Raw genomic sequence first — 18,946 nt, forward strand, 5'->3', positions numbered from 1 at the left:
TGCGATCTTGCCACTGCACTCCAGCCTGAGTGATGAAAAAAAAAACAGCTCCTGGATTTATTGATTTTTTTTTTTGAAGGGTATTTTGTGTCTTTGTCTCCTTCAGTTCTGCTCTGATTTTAGTTATTTCTTGTCTTCTACTTTTGAGTTGTTTTGATCTTGCTCCTCTAGCTCTTTCAATTTTGATGATAGGGTGTCGATTTTAGATCTTTCCTTGTTTCCCAGGTGGGCATTTATTACTATAAATTTCCCTCTAGATACTGCTTTTAATGCGTCCCACAGGATCTGGTATGTTGTGTCTTCATTCTCATTGGTTTCAAAGAACGTTTTTATTTCTGCCTTCATTTCATTGTTTACCCATTGGTCATTCAGGACTAAGTTGTTCAGTTTCCATGTTATTGTGTGGTTTTGAGTGCTTTTCTTAATCCTGAGTTCTAATTTGATTGTGCTGTGGTCCGAGAGACTGTTATGATTTCTGTTCTTTTGCATTTGCTGAGGAGTGATTTACTTCCAATCATGTCATCAGTTTTGAAGTAAGTGCAATGTGGTGCTGAGAAGAAAATGTTTTCTGTGGATTTGGGGTAGAGTGTCCTGTAAACGTCTATTAGGTCCTCTTGGTCCAGATCTGCATTCAAGTCCTGGATATCCTTGTTGACTTTCTGTCTCGTTGATCTGTCCAGTATTGTCAGTGGAGTGTTAAAGTCTCCCACTATTATTGTGTGGGAGTCTAAGTCTCTTTGTAGGTCATGAAGAACTTGCTTTATGTATCTGGGTGCTCCTGCATTGGGTGCATAAATATTTAGGATAGCTAGCTCTTGTTGCATTAATCCTTTTACCATTATATAATGCCCTTCTTTGTCTCTTTTGATCTTTGTTGGCTTAAAGTCCGTTTTATCAGAGACTTGGATTGCTACCCCTGCTTGCCTTTTTTTTTTTTTCCCTCTCCATTTTCTTGGTAAATCTTCCTCCATCCCTTTATTTTGAGTCTATATGAGTCTTTGCATGCGAGATGAGTCTCCTGAATACAGCACACCAATGGTTCTTGACTTTTTATCCAGTTTGCCAGTCTGTGTCTTTTGATTGGGGCTTTTAGGCCATTTACATTTAATGTTAATATTGTTATGTTTGAATTTGATCCTGCCATTTTGTTGCTGGCTGGTTGTTTTGCCTGTTAATTGACATGGCTCCTTTATTGCATCGTTATTTTTTACCATTTGGTATGTTTTTGCAGTGGCTGGTGCTGGTTATTCTTTTCACTGTTTAGAACTTCCTTCAGTAGCTCCCATAAGGCAGGTCTTGTAGCGACAAAATCTCTCCGCAATTGCTTGTCTGTTAAGTATTTTATTTCGTCTTCACTTATGAAGCTTAGTTTGGCCAGATATGAAATTCTGGGTTGAAAGTTCTTTAAGGAGTTGAATATTGGCCCCCACTCCCTTCTAGCTTGCAGGGTTTCTGCCAAGAGATCTGCTGTGAGTCTGTTGGGCTTTCCTTTGTAGGTGACTCGACCTTTCCCTCTGGCTGCCCTTAGGATTTTTTCCTTCATTTCAACCCTGGTGAATCTGACAACTGTGTGCCTTGGGGTTGCTCTTCTTGAGGAATATTTTTGTGGTGTTCTCTGTTTTCCTGGATTTGAATGTTGGCCTGTCTTGTTAGGTTGGGAAAGTTCTCTTGGATAATATCTTGAAGAGTGTTTTCTAACTTCAATTCATTCTCCCCGTCACATTCAGGTATGCTGATCTAGCATAGATTAGGTTTTTTTTCACAAAAACCCATAGTTCTTGGAGGCTTTGTTCATTTCTTGTCACTCTTTTTTCTCTAATCTTGCCTTCTCATTTTATTTCATTGATTTGGTCTACTATCTCTGATATCCTTTTTTCTGCTTGATTGATTTGGCTGTTGAAACTTGCGTATGCCTTGCAAAGTTCTTGTGCTGTGTTTTTCAACTCCATCAAGTCGTTTATGTTCTTCTCTAAGCTGGTTATTCTAGTTAGCATTTTGTCTAACCTTTTTTCTAGGTTCTTAGTTTCTTTGCACTGGGTTAGAACATGGTCTTTTAACTGAAGAGAAGTTTGTTATTACCCACCTTCTGAAGCCTGCTTCTGTCAATTCATCAGATTCATTCTCTGTCTCATTTTGTTCCCTTGATGGTGAGGAGTTGTGATCCCTGGGAGGAAAAGAGGTGTTTTGTTCTTTGGTGGTTTCTTTCTTTTTGCGCTGTTTTTTCCCCCATCTTTGTGGTTATATCTCCCTTTAATCTTTGAAGTTGGTGCTTTCAGGAGTCCCTGAGTGGACGTTTTTTTCTGTTGAGGTTGGAGCTGTATGTTTTTTGGCCTGTAGAGGGCGTTGCTGGGCTCTCTTAGGCTCAGTCAGGTTGTTGAGTGGGTGGTCCTAACTTGGAATTTGTTTGCAGGTGAAATTGGCCCTGCCTTCCCAATGGCGTCTCCCCCAGAGCTCGACCTTCCTGGTTGGGGTCAAGCTGGTGTATTTGCTGCCAAGCTCTCTAGCGAGCGCTTCAGTTTGAATTCTGTGGGGCTGGGGCCTGACGGCCTTAGGGCTTGTTGCCCTGCTTTCACCTCTGCCTCCCTCTGTGGGATGGTCCCGCTGGCGTAAGTCCAAACTCCCGCCCAGGTCCCTGCGATAACTTGCGGAGCCCAGCGGTAGCTGCTGCCCAGATTTGCATCAGCTACCCACCGTGCCCCACTGTCTGGCAGGGCTCTTGTGGACCCAGGGTTGCAGGAGGGATGAGGCAAGCACTGGATCTGAAACGGAGCACCAAGGGGATGAAGTCCCCCGACCCTCCTAGCCAGCTGCACATTTCAAATGGGAACGTGCCTCTCCCATCTTGATTTGTCCTCCCCGCCCCCCGCCATGCCTCCCCGCCCCCGGCGGTGCTCGCCTTGCGGCTCCTTTCCTTGGGCCCAATTCCAGTGCCCTGTCAGTTCTATGGAAAAGAATCCAGCACCTTGTTTGGAACCGTGAAGTCCTCCAGCCCTCTGCATCTCATTCGCTGGGAGCTGCGTTCCGGTGCTGGCTTCTCTTGGCCATCTTGGTGTCAGGAGAACTTTTTATATGCTTACTAGATATTCCTGTATCTTCTCTGGTGAAGTGTCTGTTCAGATTTTTTTCTCCGTTGTTAAATTGTGCTGTCTTATCAAGTTGTAGGAATGTATGTATTTTGGATCCAAGTTCTATATCATATATATGATTTGCATGTATTTTCTCTCAGTCTGTGGCTTCTTTTTTTTTTTATACGGAGTCTCGCTCTGCTGACCAGGCTGCAGACCAATCTTGGCTCACTGCAGCCTCCGCCTCCTGGGTTCAAGCAGTTGTCTGGCCTCAGCCTCCCAAGTAGCTGGCACTATAGGCGCTTAATACCACAGCCAGCTAATTTTTGTATTTTTAGTAGAGACGGGGTTTCACCACGTTGGCCTGGCTGGTCTCACCTCCTGACGTCAAGTGATGTGCTTGCCCCAGCCTCCCAAAGTGCTGAGATTACAGGTGTGTGCCACTGCACCCAGCCAGCCTGTGGCTGCTGCTTTTTTTGAGTCGGAACCTTGTTCTGTTGCTCAGGCCAGAATGCAGTGGCATGATCTCGGCTCAGTGCAACCTCTGCCTCCTGGGTTCAGGCCATTCTTCTGCCTCAGCTTCCAGAGTACCTGGGATTACAGGAGCCCGCCACTGCACCCAGCTAATTTTTTTGTATTTTTGGTAGAGATGGGGTTTCACCATCTTGACCAGGCTGGTCTCAAACTCCTGACCTTGTGATTCACCCACCTCAGCCTCCCAAAGTGCTGGGATTACAGGCATGAGCCACTGCACCCGGCCTGTCTGTGGCTCCTTAATAGTGTCTTTTGAAGCATGAAACTTTAATATTGATGATATCTATTTTAAGGTTTATTTTTGAGAGTAGAGCTTTTGGTGTCATCGCTAAGAAATCTTCAACTAAATCAACCTCAATTACTTAATCTTAAGTTTTTTCCTAGAATTTTTTTTTTTTTTTTTAAGTTCTTCCTAAAAAAAACTTGGCTTGTGATCCATTGTAAGGTAATTTTTTTGTTTTGTTTGTATATATATTTTTGCATATGGATATTTGCATATTCATTTTACCCAGCATGGTTTATTGAAAAGGCTGTTTTCTCCCCATTAAATTGCCTTGGTACCTTTGTTCAAAATCAGTTAACTATAAATGTATGTGTTTGTTTTCTGGACTGTTTGTTCTGTCTCATTTATTTTTTTGTCTTGGTACCAATCCTGAGTGTCTTGATTATTTTAGCTTCATTGTAACTTTTCAAATCCAGCAAGTCTTACAACTTTGTTCATTTTTATAATGGTATTGGCTATTTTAGGTTTTTGTATTTCCATATACATTTAAGGATCTGTTTGTTAATTTATACGGTAAAGCCGGTTGGGGTTTCGATAGGAAATAATTTGAATGTATAGGCTAATTTGGGAAGAATTGCAGTCCTAACAATATTGTGTCTTCTAGCCTATGAACATGGGTTTCTTCTGCATATGTTTATCTTTTTACTTCTCTCAGCAATATTTTGTATTTTTCAGTGTACAAGTCTTATACTTTTGTTAAATCATTTTCTTTTTTTTCTTGTGTTCCCCAGGCTGGCCCTATATATATCTTGCCTCCTCAAGTGCCAGAACAACTGGCCTGAACTGCAGTGCCTTGTTAAATCATTTTAAAATATTTTATTATTCTTAATGTGATTATGAATGGACTTATGTCTTAATTTCATTTTCATTTCATTGCTCGTATATAGAAATAAAATTGGTTTTTGCTTATTGGTCTTATATCCTGTCACCTTGATAAAATCTTTTGTTAGATTTAGTAGTTTATATTTGTAGGTTCCTTAGAATTTCCTATATACGGGATCACTCTCCTATGATAAAGATAGTTTCATTTCTTTCTTTCCAGCCTGTATGCCTTTAATGGGTTTTCTTACCTTATTGTCCTGGCAAGAGTCTCCATTATGTTATTGATTGGAAGTGGTGAGGGTGGACCACGTTTCCTTGTTTCTGAAGCATATTGCAATCCCACACATTAACCATCAAGAATATAACAAAATCATCCAGGTACAGTGACTTATGCCTTTAATACCAGTGATTTGAGAGAGGCCAAGATGAGAGGATCACTTGAGGCCAGGAGTTTGAGATCTGCTTGTCAACATAGGGAGACCCTTGTCTCTACAAAAAACATGTGGTGGTGCACACCCGTAGTCCCTGCTGTGCAAAAGGCTGAGGGGAGAGGATGGCTTGAGCCCAGAAGTTTAAGGCTGCAATTGAGCTATGATCATGACACTTCACTTCAACTTGGCAACAGAGTGAGATCCTATCTCTAAAAAAAAAAATAACGAAAATAGCATTTAAAAAAATCAACAAAGGAATTAAAATGGGACACTAAACGAAAATACTGGTTTGACAGAAATGATGGTAGAACAGGAAGAAAAGAGGAAGAGAAAAGATGAGACTTTTAAAAAATAGGAAAATGGGCTGGGCACGGTGGCTCATGCCTGTAATCCCTGCGCTTTCGGAGGCCATGGTGGGTGGATCACGAGGTCAGGAGATCAAAGCCTGGCTAACATGGTGAAACCCCATCTCTACTAAAAATACAAAAAAATTAGCCAGACGGGGTGGTATGTGCCTGTCGTCCTAGCTCCTTGGGAGGCTGAGACAGGAGAGTCTCTTGAACCTGGGAGTCAGAGGTTGAAGTGAGCTGAGATTGTGCAACTGTACTCTAGCCTGGTGACAGAGCAAGACTCCATCTCAAAAAAAAAAAAAGGCCGGGCGCGGTGGCTCACGCCTGTAATCCCAACACTTTGGGAGGCCGAGGCGGGTGGATCACGAGGTCAAGAGATCGAGACCATCCTGGTCAACATGGTGAAACCTCGTCTCTACTAAAAATACAAAAAATCAGCCGAGCATGGGGGCGCATGCCTGTAATCCCAGCTACTCAGGAGGCTGAGGCAAGAGAATTACCTGAACCCAGGAGGCGGAGGTTGCGGTGAGCCGAGATTGCGCCATTGCACTCCAGCCTGGGTAACAAGAGCGAAACTCCGTCCCAAAAAAAAAAAAGAAAAGGAAAATAATAGACATAATCCAGACAAGTCAGTAATTTCATTACATGTGCATGGTCTAAACATTCCAATTAAAAGAGATTATCAGGTTCTATGACAATTCAAGATCCCATTATATGCTGTCTATAAGAAACATACTTCAGCTTTAAAGCACAAATAAGTTGAAAAGGAGAGATGTGCCAGGCAAGCTATGTTCATGAGAGAGAACTAGCATGTGAGGTGAAATAGATTTTAAGACAAGATACATTACTAGACACCAGGAGCAAAATTTCATAATGTTAAAAGGATTAATACATTGGCAATACATAGCAATTTTTATTGCATATTTAATAGCAGAGCTTCAAAATAAGGAGAAATGGACAGATTGAAAGGATTAGTAGTTGAATAGTTAGAGCTTGTGATTTCAAAAGTCTTTCAATAATAGAACCACTAGACTGAAAATTAGCAAAGGTAGAGCTTGAAAAGTACTACGAACCACTTTGATCTGATACATAATCTTTTTTTTTTCAAGATTTTATGGGTCACTCTGCAGGATAGGGGATATAATCTAGGACCATAACACAAGTCTAAATAAACTTAAAAGAATGAAATCATTTGAAGTTTGTCCACTGACTACAATGGAATTAAGTTATAAATCAGTATCAGAAACAAATATGAGAATTTAGATAACAAATTTGTAAGTGAACGATAAACCAAGGAAGACTTCACAAGAGAAATTAGAAAAGATTTTGAACTCAGTGGAAGTGAACACACATAAAAATTTGTGGGATACAACTAAAGCAGTCCTTACAGGGAAATTTAGATCATATTTTTGAGAAAAGAATGATCTTGATTCAGTTACGTTGAGTTTTCATCGTAAGAATGGAAAGAACAGAGTATACTCAAAAGCAAGCAGAAGGAAGGTTCAGGAGGACATCAGTGAAATTAAAACCCACAAAAGTAATAGAGAAACATCAATGAAATAAAAAGTTGGTTCTTTCAAAAGGTCAACAAAAGTTGATAAACTTTGAGTTAGAGTAACCATAAAAAAAGAAAGATTATACATTTCCAAAATCAGGCGTAAAAGAGGAGACATTACCATCCTAATGAAATTTAAATTTTAAAAAGGATTTTTTTTTTGGAGACAAAGTTTTGCTCTTGTCACCCAGGCTGGAGTGCAATGACGTGATCTTGGCTCACTGCAAACCGTGCCTCCTAGGTTCAAGCAATTCTTCTGCCTCAGCCTCCCGAGTACCTGACATTACAGGTGCACACCACCATGCCCAGCTAATTTTCGTATTTTTAGTAGAGACGTGGTTTCACCATGTTGACCATGCTGGTCTCCAGCTCCTGACATCAGATGATGCACCTGCCTCAGCCTTCCAAAGTGCTGGGATTATAAGAGTGAGCAACCATGCTTGGCACTCAAAGGGATTTTGTGGACAACTTCATATCAATAAATTGGGCAAATCTTGCAAAGACATACATTACAAAAAAGGCTCAAAAAGAAATAGAAACTTTGAATGCAAAGAGAAGTCTAGGCCCAGATAACTTTACTGCTGAATGTTTTCAAACATAAGAAGCATTATTACATATATTCCAAAAGAGTTTGTATAGGGTAAGGGTAGAGAAAATGCTCTCAGCTCATTTCTATGGGTCCAGTACTACTGCTACCAATACTAGGCAAAGATCTCAAGAAAAGAAAATTCCAGATTATTGTTCCTCGTGAATATACATGCGGAAATTGTTAACAAAATGACGGGAAACACAATCCTGGTATATATTTATAAAGTATTTTATATCATGACCAAGTTGAGATTATCCCAGGAATGGAAGATTGGTTTGGCATTTGTAAGTCAATTAATCTAGTATACTGTATTAATAAAATAATAGGTAAAAACCACATGAATCTTTCAATAAATATAGGAAAAAAGCACATCTGAGAAAAATCTAAAGCTCATTTGGAATAAATTATTTGAACAAACTAGACATACTGAAGGGAACTTTCTGATATAGGGCATGTACAAAAATTTTATTGTTACTCTAGTTTTAATTTTTAAATTTATATTCCTGATTCTTCCCCCCCCCCCCCCCCTTTTTTTTTTTTTTTTTTTTTTTTTTTTTTTTTGAGACAGTCTCATTCTATCACCCAGGCTGGAGTGCAGTGGCATGCTCATGACTCACTGCAGCCTGGACCTCCCATGCACAAGTGATCCTCCTGCCTCAGCCTCCTGAGTAACTGGGACTTCAGGGGTGTGCCATCACGCCTGTCTTAACTTTTGTATTTTTTGGTAGAAACGAGGTTTTGCCATGTTGTCCAGGCTGGTCTCAAACTCCCTGAGCTCAAGCTGTCTGCCAGCCTCTGCCTCCCAAAGTGATTACAGGTGTGAACCACTATGCCTGGCTCTCATCCACTTGTAATTAATTTTTGTTTATGGTGTTACATTAAGAACTTCATCCCCCGCTGCCTTTGTTTCTTCTGGTTGTTCTCCATTTATAGGAAAGATAATGTTTCCCCATTGAATTTCTTTGGTACCTTTGCAAAAAATCAGTTGATCATGTATGTATGGGTCTCCTTTTGTTCTCTTTATTCTGTTTTATTGATCTGTAAGTTGATTAAATATCACATTATCTTGAGTACTCTAGCTTTAATAGTACGTCAGAATCTGATACTATAAATATTTCAACTTTGTTCTTATTTTCCAAAGTTGTTTTAACTATTTTAGACTCTTTACATTTCCATGTAAATTTTAGGGTCATTATGTCAGACTTCCAAGACAACTCTCTAGGATGTTTATTGTGATTGTCTTGAATCTGTAAAACACGTTGGAGAGAATTGCCATTTTTATCCATAAACAAGATGTATCTCTTTTTAATCAGGTCGTCTTCAATTTTTCTCAGCAATGTTTCAGTTTTTAAATTTGTAGCTTTGTAGAAGTCTTGTATGTATTTTGATAAATCATCATTTTTCTATTTTTAATGGAGTCAAAAGATTTTTTTAATTTCTGATTGCTGCTAATAAACAATAAAATAATTGATTTTTGGGTATTGAGTTTGTATTCTTCAGTCTTGATAAATTAATATATTTCTCAAGCTTTTTTATAGGTTTTACTTTATATACAGTGGATTCACTTTATATAAACAGTAGTTCCAGGAACTCAAATAGTTGAGAGTTTTTCTTTATATTAGTGCCCCCCCCAGCTAATAAATTCAGAAGGAATGATCAAAACAAATACATATTTTAATAGCCCTAATAACACTTTCAATCTACATACTGATAAAAAATGCTAAAACTAATAGTGAAAAATTAAGGGGAAACTAAACGGTGGATCAGGTTGACACTGAAGCTACTCACCAATTTTAACATTACTGATAAATGGAACAAACAGACCTTATGTGTCTGTGTATGTGAATTGATAGAATATTGCATTAGGTCTTTTTTATATCTTCTGTTTTACTCTCTGTTGTGTTCATATTTATCTTTGCTTTCTTGAACATTATGAAACATACATAGAAATAGCTGTTACAATATTGTTGTCTGTTGATTTCCATACTTATGATAGTTCTCAGTCTATTTTTATTGATTGTTTTTTCTCTTGGTTATCGGTTATATTTTCCTGTTCCTTTGGATGCCTGGTTTTTGTTGTTGTTGTTGTTGTTGTTTGTTTCTTTATTGATGTCATTGTGAATTTCATGTCACTGGGTTCTAACTTGTGCATCTTTTTAGGTGGTATTAGATTTTGTTCTAACATACAGTCTAGCTAACTGGAATCTATTTGATTGTTTTGAGGTTTGTCTTTTAAATGTATATGTGCAAGTCCAACACTTTAGTACTATTTTATTATGTTACTAAGGAAATACATTTCTGAGGACCCTACCCAGTGCCCCATATATTATGTCGTCTTTCCACTGTGACTCTTAGGTTTGTTCACACATATCCACAGTGCTCACTCAGAGACTCAGGAGGACCTTTCTCCAAAGCATATATGCACACACATGCTGATGCACATTCTTGTGCACAATCCTGTTCTCTCTGTCCCTTGCTCTTTGCTACTCCCTCTTTTCAGGAACACTGCATTGCAAATTCTAAGCATCTTTCCCCTGTCATCCACACCCTAAAACTTTGCAACTCAGCAAAATTTTCAGGCTGTGTTGGGCTTCTCTATTCTTGCATTGCAGCCTAGAACTTGCCTGTAGGTGGTAAAATGGCATATTGCAGGAATCATCTTTGTTTTTTTGTTTCCTCTCTCAGGAATTACAGCCCTGTCCTGCCTTCTTTTTGGTGTCTTGAAATTGTTGTTTTATATATTTTGTCTTGACTTCTGTTTTTGTCCTCAGGTGGGAGAGTAAATCCAGTCCCTGTTAGTCCATCTTGCATGAAAGCAAATTTTTACAGATTTCCTTTTTTAAATGTATTAGTTGATATAGGAATTTCAGGAAGCAAAAGATAAAGATCTTCTGCTTAAGAAAAAACAAGTGAGGCCTGGTGCAGTGGCTGACTCTTATAATCCTAGGACATTGGGAGGCCAGCATGGGTGGATTGGTTGATCCCAGGAATTCAAGACCAGTGTAGGCAACATGACAAAAACCCCTGTCTCTACAAAAAAATTTAAAGAATTAGCTGGGCCTGGTAGTGCATACCTGTAGCCCAATCTACTCAGGACTGATAGGGGAAGATCACCCGAGCTCAGGGACATTGAGGCTAAAGTGAGCTGTGATCGCACCACTGTACTGCAGCCTGGGTGATCACAGAGTGAGATGCTGTCTCAAAAAAAAAAAGGAAAAGAAAAAAGAAAAAACATGAATAATTTTTTGGCCACGTACAAAAGTTATTTTGTTTGGATTTTGGTTAGAACTATTAACTATTGTTTGTACAGAACCTTATACTTGGGAAATTGACATTTTTAAATATTGAGCCTTCCCATAAAGGTATGTGCTATGCTACTTTAAGCCTTGTTTCTAGTCCATCAATAAGGTTGTATAATTTTCTTTATAAATGACTTACTTTTTTATTAGTTTTTTTGGTATTTTATCTTTTGCTTGAATGATTAATTTTTTTCCTCCTTTAATTATTTTGGTCACTGATACTGGCACTAAACTTTCAAATATGATATTTTTGGTTGTTGTACCGTTATTTTAAGTGCACTATGCATATTTCATATGTAAGTCATTTGTGTCTTGGTGTATTTGACAGGGTTTTTTTTTTTTATTCTCCATTTAAAAAATTCAAGTTATCTTTTAAAATGAAAACTTACCTTTTTCTCTGTGGTTGCTTTCTTTTTTGTTGTGCTGAGAAATCTTTCTCGGACCAAGAATATAAAAATACATTTTTAGAATTGATCCAGCTTTAGTTTTTTTCCAAAGAGCTGTGACTCCAGCCCTTTGTTTTAATAAGTCATCTTTGTATCTAACTACATATCTTTATGTATAGTTGGCACTTCATGTCTGTGGGTTGCACATCCGTTAATTCAAGCAACTGCTGATCCTTTAAAAAAAAAAATGGATGGTTGCATCTCTAGTAAGCATATATAAACTTGTTTTACATGTGGTGATTTCCTAAACAACAAAGTATAACAACTATTTATGTAGCACTTTCTCTGCATTAGGTATATTAAAAATCTCAAGATGATTTAAAGCATATGGATATACGTAGCTTATATACAAATACTACACCATTTTATGTTAGACACTTGAGCGTTGGTAGATTTTTGTATCTTTGGGGGTTCTGGAATCGATCCCAGTTGGATACCAAAAGACTACTCAAGTGTGAATATTTTTAAAGGTTTTTTATTTTTAATATCGGTTGTCTTAATACTACTCCCAAAAGATTACAATAATTTACTTTTATAAAACATGGGCTAATTGTGTTATCACTGTTATTAGGTTTTTATTAGGTTTATTTTTTTCTTTGTTCAACACATATTGACATGTTAAAAATTTAAGATTAAACAGGTATCTTTTATAACTAATTTTAGAGACTAAAGGCAGAAGTTTAAAGAGAATTTTCATACAGTATTGAGATCTGTTATATCGGGACAATTAAGAAAAAAGGTTTCTTGTTTTTTTGTTTTTTCTTTTTTAGAAAATCTTAATATAAGTGACAAGATCAGAATTTCTTGCCTAACATCTCGGGGTTTCTTTTGTTGTTTTTTTTCCTATATTGATATATTTTATTTATAACCTTTGCTAAAGAAATTGTTTTTCTGTTTTTATAGTTTTGGTAAGCAGTTTGGAGGAAAAAGAGGATGTGATTGTCTTGTATTAGAGCCTTCAGAAATGATTGTGGTAAGAGCTTTAAAGAATGCTGAATTGTTTTTGATATGCTTCAGTTTTAACTTTACATGTAGTAGGCTTTTAACACTTAAGGAGGTTTTATTACTATGACCTTTTAGAGGTTTTATCAAGTAGCATCAGAACCATCTATCAAGTTTATCTGTTTCTGTCTATTCAGACTTTTTTTGATCATCAAGAAGTGTCAAACATGATGCACTTATATATAACATGTTGCACATTTGGCATTTTTTACCCCTTGTACCAGAAAATTAAAAATTAAAAACTTTTGAAAGGGGGCCATGATTTTTCAAGTGATTTTTTTTTTTTTTTTTTTTTTTTTTGGTAAGAGAGTTTTGGTCCTGTTGCCCAGTCTGGAGTGCAGTGGTGCAATTTCAGCTTACTGCAACCTCCACCTCCCGGTTGCAAGCGGTTCTCCTGCCTCAGCCTCCTGAGTAGCTGGGATTATGGGCACCTGCCACCACACCCAGCTAATTTTTGTATTTTTTTTTTTATTAGAGGATTTCACCGTGTTGGCTAGGCTGGTCTCCAACTCCTGACCTCAGGTGATCCACCTACCTTGGGCTTACAAAGTGCTGAGATTACAGGCAGGAGCCACTGGGCTCAGCCTCAAGTGATTTCTCCATTCTCATTCAATTTACTTTCTCATTCAATTTTTCCTTTTCAATAAACTTTGAATTCTATAGTCTGTGTCCTAGACTAGAGAGAATGAAGTAGAGAAAAGTAAAAAGACATACAATTAGATCCAAGTAAGAAATGGTCTTAGTATTTTCACTTTTAAATTATTTAAGATAAAGTTTTATTTAAGGGTGTATTTAAGGAATAATTCTTTATTTTTTCTTAAAAGAGCTAAGTAGTTAATGTAACTTATGGTTTTTGTTTGGGTAGTTTTTTGTTTTGTTTTGTTTTGTTTTAAGTATTAAAAGAATCAAGAACACAGCTCCCTTTTACCTTGTTCTAAGACGAACTTACTAGAAAATAGCATATACTGAATGGACTCATTGTCCTAACAGGATCTCATGTAGATGATCATGTCATCTGATTAGATTTGTTGAGAAGAGAAATTGAATTCTTAATGAAGCATTTTAACGTAAGGGCTTAAAACAAAGCTGCTTTTCCATTTCATGGTGATATAGTCAGATTGATATCTTCAGATAGTTTGTTTTCTATTTGAAGATCATCTTCAACTGGATCATCTATATAACCATTAACTCACTACCCCTAATTTTATGTGAACAACTGGATTTTAAGCTCCTACAGGCAAATATTATGTCTTATTCCACTTGTATCTCCCACAGTATTGCAGATTGCTGCTTGCATAGTAAGTATTCAGTGAACGTTTTTTGAATTTAAGTTTGTTCAAGGATGGATTATGTATTGATTCGTATTTATTTTCTTTAAGCACTGAGTATATGAGATTCCTATTAGAGCCTCAGAATTCTTTCTTTTAAATGTATGTATTGAGGAACATGGCAAGAAAACTCCCCAGGCAATATTGATTTTCTCACTTTACAGTTGATGTGTTTTGTATTTCTCATAATATATGCAGAAGAATACTGGTTTTACTTCAGTGGTATATACATCCCGTTTTAGTGCTTATTGTACATTATGTAATATTTTCATATGAGGAAGAAGATAAATCGTAGACATAGCTAGAAGTCACATTGTTGGTGCAATTGATGAAATCCAAATATGGACTGCAGATTGGATAATATCAAATTCCCTGAGTTTGATAACCATACTGTGGTTCTGTAAGACAAAGTCCTTATTGTTAACAGATATATGTTGACATATTATGGGATTATGAAGCATTATATCTTCAATTTATTCTTCAGTGTTTCAGAAAAACAAGCATTTTAAAAAGCCACATCAAGTACATATATTAGCCACGCCTGGCTACTTTTATATTTTTAGTAGAGCAGGGTTTCACCATGTTGGCCAGGCTGGTTTTGAACTCCTGACCTCAAGTGATCCTCTTGCCTTGGCCTCCCAAAGTGCTGGGATTACAGATGTGAGCTGATGTTCCCGACCAGGAGATTTTAATATACCTCTAAAGTAGCTGACAAAACATGCACCAGGAATCAGTAAGAATATTGAGGATTTGAATCTCATCTCATGTACACATTTCACCTAAGAGACATGCAGGGAATACTACACCTGTCAACAACAGAATATGCCTACTTTTCAAGTGCACATGGAATGCTTCTTTTTCTTTTTTTTTCTGTTTTTGAGACGAAGTCCTGCTGTGTCGCCATGCTGGAGTGCAGTGGCTTGATCTCAGCTCACTGCAACCTCTGCCTCCAGGGTTCAATCAAGCAATTCTCCTACCTCAGCCTCCCAAGTAGCTGGGACTACAGGTGTGCACCACCATGCCCAGCTAATTTTTGTATTTTCAGTAGAGATGGGGTTTCACTATGTTGGCCATGATGATCTCGATCTTTTGACCTCGTGATCCACCCACCTCAGTCTGAGGTCTGGGATTACAAGCGTGAGCCACTGCGGCTAGAATGGTTTTTAAATTTGATCATATGCTGGGACATAAAGCAAGTCTCACATTTTCAGGATTTAGAATTTTATAGTTTCTGACCACCATGAAATTAATTTAAAAACCAATTATAAACACACAGCTAAAACAAAATACAACTTCAGAAATTCAGAAGTATGCTCTAAATCGCTTGTAAAAGAAGAATTACTTAGAAAATTAGAAAATATTTTGAATGAATAAATGTGACATATTAAAATGTGTAGAATTCATCTTAAGTCTTTCTTGTTATGAAATTAAAGCCCTAATGCTACAAGAGGAAAGGCTAACAGTGAATTAAGTATCCATGTCAGGAAATTAAAGAGAAGCTTATGAGTAGAAATCACAAACCAAGAAGTAATAAAGATGAATATAAAAATAAATACTGGGCCAGGCATGGTGGCTCATGTCTGTAATCCCAGCACTTTGGGAGACCGAGACAGGTGGATCACAAGGTCAGGAGTTCGAGACCAGCCTGACTAGCATGGTGAAACCCCATCTCTACTAAAAAACAAAAATTAGCCGAGCGTGGTGGCGTGTGCCTGTAATCCTAGCTACTCAGGAGGTTGAAGCAGGAGAATTGCTTGAACCCAGGAGGCAGAGGGTGCATTGAGCCATGATTATGCCACTGCACTCCAGCCTGGGCGACAGAGTGAGACTCCGTCTCAAAATAAGTAAATAAAATAAATAAATATCAGAGGCATAAAAACAAACTTAGAATAATGAGGATTGACAAAGGACAAAGTTGATTCTCAGAAAAGACTAAAAAAATTAATTAACCCCTGTCAAAGATGATCAGAAAACAAAACATGTCATACAGTCAGTATCAGGAATGAGAAAGGATACACTACTATGATCCAGCAAACATTTTAAAAATGCTAATAAGGGAGATGATATTATGGAAAGCTTAAAGCAAGTAAGTTTGAAGTTTTAGATAGTCAGATTCCTTGAAAATCACAAATCACTAAACTAGTACATACACACAAAAACAGAAGATCTGCACAAGCCAGTATCTAGAAAAGAAAGTGAATCTGTAATTTACAGACCTTTTCATTTAGAAATTCAGACTCATGTGGCTTCACTGGTAAATTTTTCCAAATATTTACAGAATAAATTATACTTAGCATCTAACAGGAAATAGACAAAGGTTAAATTCTTCCCCTTATTTTATGAGCCTGGTTTAACTTTTATAACAAAGCCTAACAAGGGCATTTTACAAAAGCGATATTATAGGTTAGTATTTTTAAATGAAAGTAGATGTAAAAATCTTAATATTTTAGGTAGTCGAATCCCAGTGATACATATAGAGAATAAAGCAACATGACTAAATTGAATTTATTTCCAGATTTGCAAATTGATTAGCATTTGAAAATATGTGTGAAAATATATTCACTACATAGATATAATTAGAGAAAAAAATTAGGTAATAATTTCTATAGATGCGTAAAAAGCTCTAATCAAAACTTATTGATATTTTTAAAAGCTTTTAAGCTAGGAAGAGAATGAAACTTTCAAAACCTAATTGTTACCTGCAGAAACCCTGTAATAAACATTGAAAACTTTCTCCCAACATTTGGGAATATGTGGAGAAAGCTCACCATACCGAAACTATTGGCTAGGAGATGCATTTAGGCAAGGGAAAAAAGAGATTGAAAAAAAGATATAGAACTGTGATTTGCAGATGACATGATTTGCCATGTAGAAAATGATTTGTATGTAGAAAACCCCAAATTACCTAAATGTGAACTTTTGAAATTTATGTCATTTCAACAAAGTCATTGGATACATGTTCATACACAAAAATCAATTGTATCTCTACTTACAAGCAAGTAGAAAATGGGAGTTTATAAGCATCAAAACCATCTGTATACATCAGATTAAATGTAAAAAAGGTTGTAGGAGACCTTTACACAGAAAACCATAAAAAGTTGTTTTTAGATCTTCTTTAAATCAGTTGAGACATACATATTTATATTTGAGATGGAGTCTTGCTCTGTCGCTAGGCTGGAGTTCAGTGGCAGGATCTCAGCTCACTGCAACCTCCTGGGTTCCAGCGATTCCCCTTCCTCAGCCCCTTGAGTACCTGGGACTGCAAATGCGTACCACCATGTGCAGATAACTTTTTGTAGTTTAGTAGAGACGGGGTATCACCATGTTGGCCAGGCTGGTCTTGAACTCCTGACCTTATGATCCGCCCACCTTGGCCTCCCTAAGTGCTGAGATTACAGGCGTGAACCACTGTGCCCAGCCAATATTTTTAAGGTAAAAATTATCTCAAACTTTGTCTAAAATTTAGTGCAATCCCCATCCTAATTTCAGCATATTTTTAAATAGGGATAAAGAAATTGATCTGTAACATATATGTCATGTAAGGGAAGAAGAATACATTTATAGAAGCTGTATGAAAAATACTTAAGCAGGGTATTGTGACACATGCCTGTAGTCCCAACTATTCCCATCTGTGAATAGACACTGCACTCCAGCCTTTTATCATTCCATCTATAAAACTGACAAAACACTTAAGATTAAGCTTAACAAATGTGCAGAAACAATGTTTATAAATGCCCTCTGAAATAAAAAATTGAACTAAAAGGCGATGCAGTGTTCTTAGGTATGGAGTTAGCATCATAAGAATATTACTTTTTCTTAGTTTACATTATGAATTTAATGAAATCACAGCGAAATATACCATCAGGTATAGTGTTTATTTTGTGTTTTGCCTTTTGTGCCATTTAAAAGAATAAAAAAGCAAGAAGAACTGGAAGACACCTGAGAAAGAAGAGCAATTTTAGGGGAGCCATGCAAATCTTTTAATGTTCTACAAACAATTCAAAAGGAGAAAAATTTACTCTTCCCCCCCCCAAAAATAAATGATTTTAATATATGTAAAATTTTGGTATAATTGCACCAAGAATTATTATTTCTGGTGACTTTAGGAGACAGTATTTTACTTGTACATTCCTAAGGTAATATGTCCCCAAGCACAGAGCCAGTTGTCTCATTGTTGGTGTTACTAGTGGTCTTTTTTTCTTTCTCTTTTTAGACAGTCTTGCTCTGTTGTCCAGGCTGGAGTGCGGTGGCACGAACTCAGCTCACTGCAGCCTCTGCCTCCCAGGTTCAAGTGATTATCCTCCCTCAGCCTCCCAAGTAGCTGAGATTACATGCATACGCCACCACTCCCAGCTAATTTTTGTATTTTTTGTAGAGATGGGGTTTCACCATGTTGGTCAGGCCAGCCTCAAACTCCTGACGTCAAATCATCCACCCACCTCAGCCTTCCGAAGTGCTGGATTACAGGTGTGAGCCACTGAGCTCAGCCTACTAGTGGCCTTTTTATAGTTTTTTTTTTTACAGTCATGCACTGCATAGCCATGTTTTGGTAGTGACAGACCACATGTATGACAGTGGTTCCATAAAATTATAATACTCTGGTTTTACTGAACCTTTTCTGTATTTTGATACAAAAATACTTTACATTGTGTTAAAATTACCTACAGTGTTCAGTAATATGCTTTACAGTTTGGTAGCCTAGGAGCAATAGGCCATACTATATTGCCCAGACATGTAGTAGGCTATACTGTCTATGTGTAAGTATACTCTATGATCTTCACACAATGACAAAATTGCCTAACAGCAGATTTCTCAGAACATACCCTTATCATTAAGTGACACATGGCTGTGTATGTGTGTAATATAGATGCACATTATATGTAACTATTTGTAATTAATTTAACATAACACATATACATAAACCTATATACATATATAAATATTAGTATGCAACATAATATAACTAGGATTTAGTGGTAATGTTGATATTGTTAATGTAAAGCAATTATGTATGTATAGGTAATTTTTATGTGTATATTATGAAAAGTTCTATTATGATACATTTAATTGGAATAATTACAATTTATAATTATATTTGATATAATTAACGCATAAATAAATGTCATTAGTAATCAACATTTTTATTTTAGCATAAGAGTTGTATAAAATTAAAGATGTTAAGAAGAACTCCAGTCTAGGCTGGTCTGAGTGCAGTGGTTTACAGATCAATTTACAGCTGATT

At 37.1% G+C, this 18,946-nt stretch overlaps 1 protein-coding gene across 11 annotated transcripts in view; it reads left to right on the plus strand.

Annotated features, from left to right (window-relative positions):
* The window catches only part of RAPGEF6 (Rap guanine nucleotide exchange factor 6), a 234,319-nt gene that overhangs the window by 79,320 nt on the left and 136,053 nt on the right, over positions 1 to 18,946 (plus strand). For 10 of the 11 annotated variants that reach the window (XM_037739935.1, XM_017532126.2, XM_017532129.2 and 7 more), the window contains one exon: positions 12,278 to 12,347. The exons of the other annotated variant lie outside the window; for it this stretch is intronic. In XM_037739935.1, coding sequence (XP_037595863.1) covers positions 12,278 to 12,347 — 70 coding nt within the window. The remainder of the gene's footprint in view (positions 1 to 12,277; positions 12,348 to 18,946) is intronic. 11 annotated transcript variants of the gene reach the window in all.

This window comes from Cebus imitator, unplaced genomic scaffold, assembly GCF_001604975.1.
Source record: "Cebus imitator isolate Cc_AM_T3 unplaced genomic scaffold, Cebus_imitator-1.0 Scaffold76, whole genome shotgun sequence".
NCBI lineage: Eukaryota > Metazoa > Chordata > Mammalia > Primates > Cebidae > Cebus > Cebus imitator.